The following is a 12,753-nucleotide window of genomic DNA, read 5'->3' as shown; positions in this document are numbered from 1 at the left end:
GATGTCCACTCAAAGAATAAAATAATGGGCCCTACCACTGTTTGCCGAAGCTTGCCTCATACGACTCCTATTTTCTATAAAATACAAAGTCCACACAACATCAAAGCAATAAGTTCACGAAGAGGAAGAGAGAAAAGAGAGGAAGAGGAAAGGAGATAACAAAGAGAATTATTTTGTACTCCTATTATTCTAAATTATAATGAAAGCACCACTACTGCTGCACACACCGTCAATTTTACAACACGTTATCAGCACAAGAAGCTCTCATGTCAGTGGAAAGTACAACGCCATAAATCCGGTGAAGCACTACTTACCTCTCACCTCTGTCAGCTAAAATCTCACAGAATAAAAGGTATGTCCATTTTCCGTCTCTCCAACCGCGCCAGAAGCACCCCACCAAATTACGGTGAGAATTGAAATTTACAACGAACTACAATCGTCACGAGATGAGAAAACTCATACTTGACAACTGGTTTCCAAAGATCCAAAAGAATCTCATCAAATTTAGAAACCCAGATCGCGTTGTTTTCAACCGATCTCAAGGACTCCCATGAAACCTCAGTTGTCTGAGATGGTGATGGCAGGACTGACTCCACACAGGCCTCCCTCTCTTGTGCCTCCATTAACCTTGCTGTCATCTATGTCTTTGTATGGAGGTTCTTGCTTCGCGATACCATGTTCCCTGGGTCATGCAAGAACAACGCAAGTCTCTGGTAGCCTTTTGGATTGAATTGAATTTAGGCAACCTCTACAACAACCCAACTGGCCCTACGTTTCAAGACTGACAGAAAAGGAAGAAAAATAATAGAAAAGGGGGATTGATGGAATGGTAAGGCACATGTGAAAAAAAAAAATTGAAAATGTGTGGTGTTGACTGCACCCTAAGAAAAATAATAATAATAAAATATAAAGGGATTTGAATGGTCCATGGCACCATTTGGTCAAAATAATAAATAAACAAAAAAAACAAATATAAAGGTTTCTATTGGTGCATGGCATCATGTTGCAGAAATAAGAAAAGTAATAATAAAAAGGGTTGAATAAGTGCTGACAAAAGAAAGAAAAATAATAAATAAAAGAAGGTATGATACTTCTTGTTATTTATGTGAATTGGTGTTAGTTTAAAACCCTTTCACAAATTCTATTTACTTTAAAGCAATTTATTTATCATGGACGGTATTACCGTCTACTGCTTTAAGTTTTGATTTATGTGAATGGTGATGAATTAAAGCCCTTGTCACAAGTTTTATTTATTTATATGCAATTTATTCACTATGGCTGGAATTATCGCTTATTGCTTTAATTTATTTTACTTATCTTTTGTTACGATGAGTATAACAAGGACCCGAAGTTCCTTGAACAAATCAGAACCTGCAGTTTCTTGATCCTCATCATATAAAAATGATTGGACCCGAAGTTCCATCATACAAAAAGATTGGACATGAAGTCCCTTGATCCTCAGATCAGGTAATGAAGTTCCTTAATGAGTACAGTAAGTTTGAAGTGCCGCAGTGCCTCAACTTAACTGTAATAAAGGCCAGAAAAGTCTCAATCCACACCAAAAGTTCCTTATATCCATACTCAAAATGGTTTAGCAAAAGCATTTATTAAGCGAATGAAATTGACAGTTCTTACATGAGTACATGCTATTTTGCATGATTCAGTATTAGTTCGGTTGAGACCTGTTGCCAACCATCAATACTTCTCAGTACAACTCGTGTTTGGGCACCAGCCAAACATTATACATTTACAAGTTTTTGGTTGTGTTATCTATGTGCCTATTGCACTACCACAACGTACTAAAATGAGGCATCATTGCAGATTAGGCATTGATGTTGAACATCATCTATCATTCAATATTTAAAACCCTTGACTGGGGATATGTTTACCGCGTGGTTTGCGGACTATCATTACAATTTTCTCACCGTTAGGGGGACAAAATGACATCATTCCAGAAGAACGATGAGAAAATATCATTTTAGAAGAATGATGAGAAAAGACCGTTCCAGAAGAACGAAGAGAATTTGTCTTATTTTGATTCACGAAACAATCAATGAGAAAAATGAAGTGAGAATGATTAATGATGCAACGAAAGTGATGAAATCACATTTACTTGCTGCAAATGTGCCTACAAGAATTGATGTTCTTGTTGAAAATAATAATACTGCAGTAAATGATTTATCTGTTGCATGCCTGAAGCGTGACAGACCCTTAGACTCAAAAGGTTCAGTCATTCAAATGAAGAAGAATATGATACTACTGAACTATTGCATTCTCGTAGCATAACTGTTACATACCAAAAGCATGACAGTTGCCACATGGATACACATCCCAGAAAGGACAATCCGCGAACATGGGAATGTTGATGTCTCATGCATGAAGCATGATAGACGTATAGGTTTCAATGACTCAACTCCCAAAATGGAGATTAAAATTCAAGCTCTATAACGCTTAAGAGGAAGTTATGATCTGCATTCTCTAAATTATGACTATCCTAGAAGATATAGTGTAATACCCTTGAAGAGGTAATAGATATCCAAAGAAATGAAAAGCTTTTATGCATGCGCATGCAAATGAGAATATGAGATCACATATTGATGACAACCAATGGTAGTGTTGGTTTTTACAAGTAGCTACTAAATTCATCAATGAGCTATGTTGATATTGAGTCTTGTTCTTTTTCCGTCAACAAAATTATTGGCCAAAATGGAGAAAGGCAATTCCATTACAATTTTGTAAGAACGTGGAAAAATAGACATATACACTTGAATACAATACAAATAGCCAAAAGATGTTAAACCTAGAAGGTTACATATGGGCATTTGTAATACCATGAAATATACTCACATGATATAACACAAGGTTGTAAACGAGTTCATATGAATGGAGAATTATATACGAAGGGTTGTACATCGCCCACATCATATCTCCATAAGTAAATCCCTCAAGAATACATGGAAGCAAATTGCTCTGTATAAATTCCAAAGGAAAATGTGTTATAAAGTGTAGAAGATCCCTGAAGGATTCAAATTGCTTGAAGAAAGCCCTGAAAAGGTAAAACATAAATTATGTACTCAATATCAATGGATGGTATAAATTGCATTAGTGAGTACTATCACTATGATATTGTTGCAACATACTAAAATCTCTTTTAAGAGTCAATGACATTAGATTGGAACTCCTGAAGAGTTTAGAAAAATTATAAAGTGTTGAGAGAAATATTGTCTCGAACTGCAAATCGAACAATCTATTAACACGAATTTTATCCATGATGTTTATGATATTAAAGAATCATATGGATTGAAGATTATGAGTTGAATACTCAAATGATTTAGACACTAAGAATGATCATTTATCTTTGCGAGGGTAAAGATAAATTGATATTTGGTCCAAAAGTACAACATCTTAGTGAAATATATGTTTTATTGTATTTAGCACAATACATTGAATGAAATAAAGTTTATCTATTTATATCTCAGAAAAATTACAAACATGTACATACACATGAGTTAAAACAAACAGGATAGAGCTTTCACAAAGGTTGCTCATGTGATGCCTCAGTATTCGAAAGTACCCCAGAAAGAGGAGGCATCAGATGTTGGTTATTTGGAGCCTCTATACTTGGTAAAACTCTGGATTACGAAGACAATATGTGCCATTAGAATAAAGCCTTGAACCTTTGATTGTCACTTTGAGTCCGATTTTCGGATTTTAGCAGCTGGTCAAGCTTTTTTTTCATGCTCGTTGAGTAATTATTTATAAGCATGTGTAACACTCTATTCTTGTGCTTAAGCCCTCTGATCTCTTGTTTAAGACTTGTCACCTTAGCTATCAATGATTCAACTTGGCGAGTTCGAACAAATAGGCATTGGCCCATATTGGAAACAGAGGCAGCACACTAAATGCTGAAAGCTAAGGAGTCTTGAACGACTGACTCATCAAACAGTTTTGAAAGGATTCTGTTATCCTTTAGAGTGAGAAGATTCCTAGCTACCAATATAGCGGTTATGTTATTCTTCATCACACAGTCCCCAACCGTAAGAGGACCATTAGAAGATAAGAAGGACGGACACCATATATTATCATGACGCTGCTCGTCTGTATCACTCCTAAGACTCAAATCTAAGCAAATGTTAGATGGGCAAGCCATTTTCAGAAATGATGAAGGAAAAATAAGATCAGATAAAATCTCAAAAGTGTAAGAAGGGGAAATTTCTACCTGCTGCAGTTTTTCGAGCATACATTTTGAGCACAATTGATGCCTCTATAAAAAGAAGAGGCAACATAGCCACTTGTTTGGAGATTGAAAAGGCACCATTCTCCGAATTTCAAAAGCCCGATTTCCTGGATCAAAGTTCATTAACATTTCTCAGACGCAATCTCAGCTTTTTAGATATCACGTGCAACTTTGTCAAAGATTTTTGACAAAGTTGAAAACGCGTAAATCTTACTGTTCTAATTACATCACAGTTGCTAACAAAAGTAAAGGCACAACACCACTACTTGTTATTGGGAAATCTCTATATATGTCGACCTCTGTTTTCCATAACAAGGCAGACCTGTAAGAATACCTAACTTTTCCTCATCTTCGAGAATGCATCTTCAACAAAACTTCTCGAAATACTCAGTTTTCTTCCTCTCCGAGAATACCTCTTCAAACAAGTCACACCATAGTAAGAGTATCTCATATCATCAGGGGGAGCATCCAAAAACAGATCAAGATTTTAACGAGTCAATCAAAGACTTGTGGCCATTCAGGGGGAATGTTGTAGAACAGTGGATGTCCACTTAAAGAATAAAATAATGGGCCATTCTACTATTTGCCGAAGCTTGCCTTATACGACTCGTATTTTCTATAAAATACAAACTCCACAACATCAAAGCAATAAGTTCACGAAGAAGAAGAGAGAAAAGAGAGGAAGAGGAGACGAGATAACAGAGAAAGTTATTTTGTACTTCTATTATTCTAAATTATAATGAAAGCACCACTGCTGCTCTGTAGACGTATTCCAGTCACACTAACTGTAGAAGAACCTCATAAATTTTATGTCTTATTTTATTTATTCCACTATACACACCGTCGATTTTACAACAATTGACTAATTCTTTTTCCAACTCTTAAACGGAACTCAAAGCTGAAACTGATAAAAAATATAAATTAATATAAATTTAAAAAAAAAAGAGAAAAAAGTTGACTTCATAGCTTTTCTTTTTCCTTACTTCGACCTTCCGTGGAGATAAGAACAAGATAAGTGCAGATTTGCAATTGCATCACCCAGCAATCTAAAAATTTGCCAATCTAGGCCAAGCTGTCAACAGAAACTTTGCCTCTGACAATCTTGTCCTTCATCATTGTCCAATAAAATACCACTGCCAATGCACACGTGGTACCACCCTCTCACATTATCAGATCACAGATCAATTGCCCTTCAAGTTGTAGATTTTGGCTGCCTTAAAATAACCAATCCCAGTCTTCCATTTTCCACACCATCCTGCATTGTACAAGCAACTGACCTAGCCACAAGTTTTCAGCATAGCACAAGTTGGTAACTGCCACGTGGCGTGATGGTATGGGTTTCTGTAGAAATATGTAGCTCTGTGTCACTAGCCAATCCTTGCTCTCACTGACAACAAGCCATGTCTTAACTCTAACTGCTGTAAAAATCTCATTAATTTGGTCGGTTTCCCAGTTTCTTGTCGCCCACCAAGCTCACCTCACAACCACAAAGAGAGGGGGAGAGAGAAAAAGAAGTGCTTTTAACAACAGCAGTTTAGAGCTTATACTGTAAGCCTTCAGTTTCCAGTTCAGGAGGCGTGCTTTTGATCAGGGGTGCTTTTCTATTCAGTTTTCTGCTTTGGGTTTTCTTTTATTTCTCATTTCCCTTCTGGGTTTCTATTGCTGTATGCAATAAAAGAATTCCTTTTTGCTTTTTGGGTTTCTACTTTTGTGGAAAAGCAGAAAAATTTTCATGTCATAATCTTCTTTATTCTTTCTTATCTTATTTTTCTTAATAATATTTTCCTTTAAGTGGTGAATGATGTCTCTATTTCCAACTGCAACTTTCCTGTTGAAATTTCTCCATCTTTTGCGTGTTTTTATGGTAGGGATTATTATATTCTAAATTTTTAATGATTTTGTATGTTAATCAATACTTTAATGATGAAGAGTTCTGAATTTTTTAATCCACAAACTTTATGTGGTCTGGTAAACATGATATTAAATTTTGTAGTTATATATTTGGGGTTCTTAGGATTGGTTTCATTTTTAGCATGCAGCATTTTTTAAAGTTTTTGAGATATCACAACTTCGAATTATAGTAGTATTAATCATTTGCAATCATCTCTAAATCTGTCTTCTTTCTTTGTTTTGCAGCAATTTCTGTCTGCTCAGAGACATGAATTCTTGCATTCCCGAGTGGAACTTTGAGTCTGATCTCCCCTTGACCAACCAGAAGAAATCAATAGGGTCTGTATTCTCTTTACTTATTCTCAAAGTTTTCGCCTTCCATGTTGAGCTATCTTGATAGGGGGGAAATATTTTACAGGCCAGACCATGAACTTGTAGAGCTCTTGTGGAGAAATGGGCAAGTAGTTTTGAACAGCCAAACGCATCGAAAACCAAGTTTTAATCCGAATGATCAATCGAGACAAGTTCAGAAACATGATCAGCAATCAATAAGGTCTGGGGGGTTGTATGGGAATTCAAGTAATCCGATTCAAGATGATGACACCGTTTCCCTTATCCACTACCCGCTTGAGGATTCTTTCGACAAAGAGTTTTGTTCCCATTTTTTCTCTGAATTCCCTTCCTGTGATCCAATTGAGCTTGACAAACCAATCAAACAGTTTGAGGGAGAGAAGGTTGTGAAGTTTGATGCTTCTGACACCGCGCGTCTTGTTTCCAACTCACCGCGGCCTAATGGCAAGTCCTCTGCTGGTGTGGAATACGCTGCAAATCCAATGCCTCCTCCAAGATATCAATACATTAATTCAACTGATCAGCAGAACCAAAATCAAGGAGGCGTGGGGAAAATAGTTAATTTTTCGCAATTTGCAACCCCGGGAAGGGTTTCAGCAGGATCTTCTAGAGGACAGTTAGAAGGGAAAGAGTCCGGAAATTTAGCTCAAGCGGAGGTTAGGGAGTGTTCTGTGATGACAGTTGGTTCGAGTTACGTTGGTAGCAACCAAGTTCTAAATGACCTTGATGTGAGCAGGGCTTCAAGCAATTGTGATGGAACTACTGGTTTATCGGCTGGACATTTCTACGACAACGTTCATAAGATAATGCCTCAGAGCGAGACAGGGAAAACGGATACCCTTGATCCAACGCTTACTTCGTCTTCTGGCGGTTCTGGTAGTAGTTTTGGCAGAGGAGGAAACCAGTCTAATGTTGTCAATAGCAACAAGAGAAAGGGTAGAGAGGCAGCAGACTCGGAGTGCCAAAGTGAGGTAAAAACTCAATTGAAACCCTCTTTCCAACACATGACTTGTAATAATGATTTTCGCCGCGATTAATAGGATTTTACTTATGTTTTAGGCTGCTGAACTTGAATCAGCTTCAGCTGCGAGAAGTAAGTCAGCGCATCGATCAGGATCGACCAGGAGGAGTCGTGCTGCTGAAGTCCATAACCTCTCAGAAAGGGTAGAATTTTTTAAGTTTCCTAGCATTACAAAGTTTCGGAATTTGTCACTTTTTGTTTCTTTCTAATAACTTGTCCATTTGTGCAGAAACGGAGAGATCGGATTAACGAGAAAATGAAAGCATTGCAAGAGCTCATACCTCATTCTAACAAGGTGAATTTACTTTCTTACAACCCCTTTAATTGTTTCTTAATTATTATCTAATTATAAATATCTCTTACTGATTTGATCCTTAATTTTTCAGACAGATAAAGCATCAATGTTAGATGAGGCAATTGAGTACTTGAAGTCACTTCAGATGCAACTGCAGGTACAACATCCCTTCATAAAACCGAAATTGGTCCTATATTGTTTGTACGTAGCTCAAGCTACTAATAATTTTTCTTGTTGATTCAGGTAATGTGGATGGGAAGCGGGATGGCACCAATGATGTTTCCGGGCGTGCAGCACTATATTTCCCGAATGGGAATGGGAATGGGAATGGGAATGGGAATGGGACCGCCGGCCTTGCCTTCTATGCAAAATCCGATGCATTTACCTAGGCACCCGCTCGTTGATCAGTGCATGAATGTGGCTCCAGCAGCAAACCAGACTGTAATGTGCCAACCACCGGTCTTGAATCCCATTGATTACCACAACCAGATGCAAAATCCCTCTTTTCAGGAACAATACGCGCGTCTCATGAACTTCCATCACATGCAGACTATGTCTCAGGTTTGTTTTCTTAGTCTTGGAGTAAATTATTAGTCATCCGTGTCTTGTTAGACACAAAAATTTATTATCGTTAATTATCTAACTCAAACGATTTTCATTTCTATCATATCGAAATTTTTGGGTAGCCGATGAATATGTTCAGATTTGGCTCCCAACCTCTACAACAGAATAAGATGATGGCACCAAATGGTTTCAGCAGTGGACCTTTCGGTGGAGGAGCTGCAACTAAGGACCCTTTAAGTGGAAAAATGAGTAAGTCACTTAAAAGCACTTAACGTATAATCACTTTTTATACAAGAAGCATGCATAACTTTTTTTCAAACTTAAAGGGAATAATTTGTTTAAATAAGTTCTGTGAACCCTAGCAAGTGGCTGTCAAAATCAGGGGCTATGTGGTGAATTCGGTTGAATTTTTTGTGTTCATTTACCACCTTATCTTCATTGCCATCTCTCAAGAAAGTGAATGGTCACAAACTTGTTACTACTCTCTAAAGGGGTTGGCCGCATATATTCTTGTTGCGCAGTATAACAGCTCATATCTGTTGAAGAATGTAAGAATCTCACGTCGGAGACTTGACAAAATAAATTTCAATATATAATTAATGGTTTCACACTAACTGTACAGAGACTTTAAAAAAAAAAAAACAAAAACTTTACACACCCAGGCGATGTTTTCTATTTGCATTCCCGTCAGCTAAACAATCGGACCAGACAGATGCAGGCCGATTGACCGCCTTACCCGTCATTGAAACACAAGTCGGAGACGTATCGGCCTATATTCCAACCAATGTGATCTCCATTACCGATGGACAAATCTGTTCAGAAACACATGGGCGCGTCTCACTGAATTGAATTCTTCTTCTAGCTCTTATTTTTTACTGATAATATGTTCAAAGTAGTTTGGTTGGTTGAATCATTGATGCCATAAGTGTCACTGTCATACTAATTTCAGTGGACACACTGCTTTTTTCTGATGTTAACAGGTTAATGAGAGAGGATGCATACTTATCTCATCTGTATATATGGTCCCCCGGCCCTAGCTGGCTTATAAAACAAGATCATATAATTGCTGGCAGAAGTTGTTGAATTATATTGGAACATTTTTTGCTCACGCGGATCGCATGATCTTACCATTTAGATAATTCGAAGAGTCACTTCTCGTATGCGTATGCCAATGAACAACTACTGCAAGAGTTCAAACATCTCAATCCGGCATTGAACTGGTTCTGAAACCTTACAAGCGGACACAAGACTAGTTGTGTAGCTTTCTGAGTTGAGTTTTTTACTCTGGGAAGAAAGGAAGATAGTATTTCATGCATATTATTGCTGCGCATTGATGTTCCTCTTGTAAAAGGATGCCTCAAATTTTAATGGAAACTGATATATGTTTCTTCAAGTGTTTTCTTTGTTTGCGCGGTTATGCTTATGCTTTGCCTGTGAGGAGCTTGTCTGTCACTGCAGATATATGGAGAAACTGGAAAACTCAAATGAATAAATAAATAAAGTTGAATGATCACATAAGCTTTTCTTTTTTCTTACCTTTAAATTTTGTTTTCCTGTAAATTCAATGTTGTACTTACAGTTCGAACACATGCTAATTATGGTATGTTTCAAGAGACTTGTTGCTCAATTCATAAAGAGCATTCAACATTTCCACTCCGAACTCCTGAGTTCGATTCTCTCTTGTGAAATTATTGCATGTCGTTCTCAAAGTTGAGCATCAATAACCTATCTCAAGCTTTATATATCTTGGTCTCTTAGTCAATTACAGCGGTCTTGGAATAAAAATACAACCAAAGCCAACTTGTGATACCCCTTAATTATTTGACTCGACTATAACACGACTAACGTTTAGACTTTTTAATTCAATTTATGATCAAAATGATTATTTTAACCTTCATAGTTGGAAGATTTACCAAATTGCCATTTTGATTTTAAGTTATGGTTTTTGGGTACTCATGTGGAACCAAAATTTATAATAGAAAAATAAAATAAATAAAAACAAAATGAAAGGAGAGAGCTAGATGCTCTAGAAGGGAGGGTAAAAAGCTGGAGAAAAAAATACAAAAAGGAGAGAAAAGGAAGGAAAGCTGGAGAATTCGGGGCCCTATTTTCCTCTTGGGGGTGCTATTCCATCCTTCTCGGGGGTCAGCCCTCTCTCTCATCTTTAGCTTTCTTTCCTTAGAGCCTTTGATTCTGGCCTCCGAAGCACCAACGAACTGCCCTGGTGCGGTCGGATGAGGGTGCTCTATAGAGCTGGATTTAAGTTAATTGTAATTAGTGGAGACTTAATTTAGAGATTGAGGATGCATTGAAGCAACCAAGGTAAATTCTTGAATCTTTGTGGCTGCTGGAGCTCTAATTCATGTTGCATGTTGGTTGAGTTGTCACCATAACGTATACTTTTATTTAGTGGAACCTTAAGACAGAAATTTGAGCAGATTGAGTTATACTACTTAATAAGATGTATTCATGCGAAAAGTAATTTAATTGAAATTGTGATGGTACAATTCAAAGCTATGGTTGGATGTTGATGAAGTCAGTAATAGATCAAGGATTAAGAAAATAATAAATAATTGGTGAAATCCAAATAGTTTGATCCCCACGTAAACAATTTAACCTAAAAGTTAAATACAACCATAAAATAAAAAGAATTTAATTCGTACTATACATTTCAATTCACAATTACTGTGACACAACTACTTATGACTGATATTGGCTACATTTTTATCTGTAAACTTCCATGTTACATAGTCATCAAACTCCAGGATCATGCACATGGCTTGCACGACTTATCCTTTTATTGCATTATTTGACTTGGGATCCAAGTTAATTGCCTTTTGTGTTTGAGATATTTGAATTGGACACTTGTCATAGGGTCAGTTATACAACTTTGTGCTTCTGCATTTTTAGCATTTTGAATTCAAGTCAACAGCCACCACAAAGTTATTGTCTCCTTAGTGGAATGCCAGAAATGCGGTTGCATAACGCCTACACCTAGGCCCTAATTGAGGCTGGTCACTGCCTAGTGTCTATAAGCTATCTAGGTCGATTTTTAGAACATTACCACAAAGTAGCATATATTTGGTACTTTGAAAAAATATGTTAAGTGTAGTTGCCTACTTAAATAGATAACAATCGTCGTATTATTTATACGATGTGGGCCTCACATGCATCGATGGCCGATTAACTTACGCTTTGGTACATCTTTTATATGGTGGGTCCACTTTGGCTCATGCAATGCCATCAATCCCTTGCACTCATCAGCAACGGGAAACTACGGACATCTGCAGCCTAAACGCCTATTAGGATTTAAGGATTAGGGTTCTCGTACTTAGACTAACTAGTGCAGTTCTAGTTAGAAGTACAATATTATATAACAATTACTTACATGTGGACGTGCATAATTGACATTTGCCTCCCATCATCATTATAATCTATAAAATAATTGATCTAAAATCCATTTCCCTTTCCAGCAAGGAAGGATTTCTGCTTTCTCCGACATGCATGGGATAATAGCATTATATTCCACCAAGTGGGTGCGGTTCATTGTCATCTTTTCAAGTTCCTGAAAAGCTCACTTGGAAGAAAATGAAAATCAGAAGTTGAGAACTAACGTACACTAATCAGAGAGTAGAATGAAATGTAAACCTAAACGTAGTACACTTACTAATCGCATCTTGCATAAATAGAAAATTTGTGTGAAAGTCGCTTATATGAGCCAGTTTTATTTCCATCAAAGTTAGATATAATCGTCAATATGATCAACAAACGTAGTACATGTAAATGTTAATTGCTATGATTTAGTTTTTTTTTAGTATGCAACCGTATACTATATGACGTCATCTATGATTAGTTGATTCTTGACCACACATCTCATACATCATATTCATGTCATATTCCGAAGTTTAGTACAACCTTTTCAAATTTTGTTCTCACTTCCCCCAACTTGTACCCTATTTTATGTCTTTTGTCCATTGATGTAATTCACATGCAAATATGAAATAGCAATGCCTCACCACCACCACCACAACCACTGTCATCATCCCATGACTCCTATTGCCTCCCAATTGTTACATTGTACCGATGGGGCCTCCACCAGAAGATCTGGCCACATAAACAGATAACCACAAGAGCTGATACAGGAACCATTTGAAGCTAGTGGCAAAGGTCAGCTTCTCTTATTTACTAATATCTCTCTCAGTCGTCCCCACTGCATATCTTTTTCTTGATGTTGGAAAGGTGGACGAAGACTGATCGGCATCACTGATTGGTCCCATTTCTAGCAATACTTGCCCGGCCAACTTTCACGAACATTTTTTTCCCCAACTTGTCTTATCCAAGTTGGATCGACATAAAAATTAATATCCAGTAGTCATGTGCATGGCATTAATCATC

General features: G+C 37.1%; 1 protein-coding gene across 5 annotated transcripts; it reads left to right on the top strand.

Moving 5' to 3' along the window:
• Window positions 1-5,392: 5,392 nt before the first annotated feature.
• Window positions 5,393-9,751, top strand: LOC137740097 (transcription factor PIF4-like). 5 transcript variants are annotated; one of them, XM_088700382.1, is made up of 9 exons: window positions 5,393-5,568; window positions 6,374-6,466; window positions 6,546-7,449; window positions 7,538-7,642; window positions 7,729-7,794; window positions 7,886-7,951; window positions 8,038-8,355; window positions 8,481-8,607; window positions 9,339-9,751. In XM_088700382.1, exons 2-9 carry the CDS (start codon window positions 6,396-6,398, stop codon window positions 9,341-9,343), a joined length of 1,662 nt encoding a protein of 553 aa, XP_088556508.1. In that variant the 5' UTR covers window positions 5,393-5,568; window positions 6,374-6,395; the 3' UTR covers window positions 9,344-9,751. The 5 variants fall into 5 exon arrangements, with proteins under 5 accessions (XP_088556508.1, XP_068336004.2, XP_068336006.2 ...); XM_068479903.2 differs by having other exon boundaries at window positions 5,393-5,785; XM_068479905.2 differs by having other exon boundaries at window positions 5,437-5,830.
• Window positions 9,752-12,753: the final 3,002 nt, after the last annotated feature.

Source organism: Pyrus communis, chromosome 9 (assembly GCF_041283825.1).
Source record: "Pyrus communis isolate YQ-2024b chromosome 9, ASM4128382v1, whole genome shotgun sequence".
NCBI lineage: Eukaryota > Viridiplantae > Streptophyta > Magnoliopsida > Rosales > Rosaceae > Pyrus > Pyrus communis.
This window is presented reverse-complemented; position numbering and strand designations above follow the sequence as displayed.

Coding starts and splice junctions, on each gene's coding strand:
- LOC137740097 (XM_088700382.1), top strand. CDS start 6,396: ATGAATTCTTGCATTCCCGAGTGGAACTTTGAGTCTGATCTCCCCTTG. Junction 7,450..7,537: donor ACTCGGAGTGCCAAAGTGAG/GTAAAAACTCAA, acceptor CTTATGTTTTAG/GCTGCTGAACTTGAATCAGC. Junction 8,356..8,480: donor ACATGCAGACTATGTCTCAG/GTTTGTTTTCTT, acceptor ATTTTTGGGTAG/CCGATGAATATGTTCAGATT.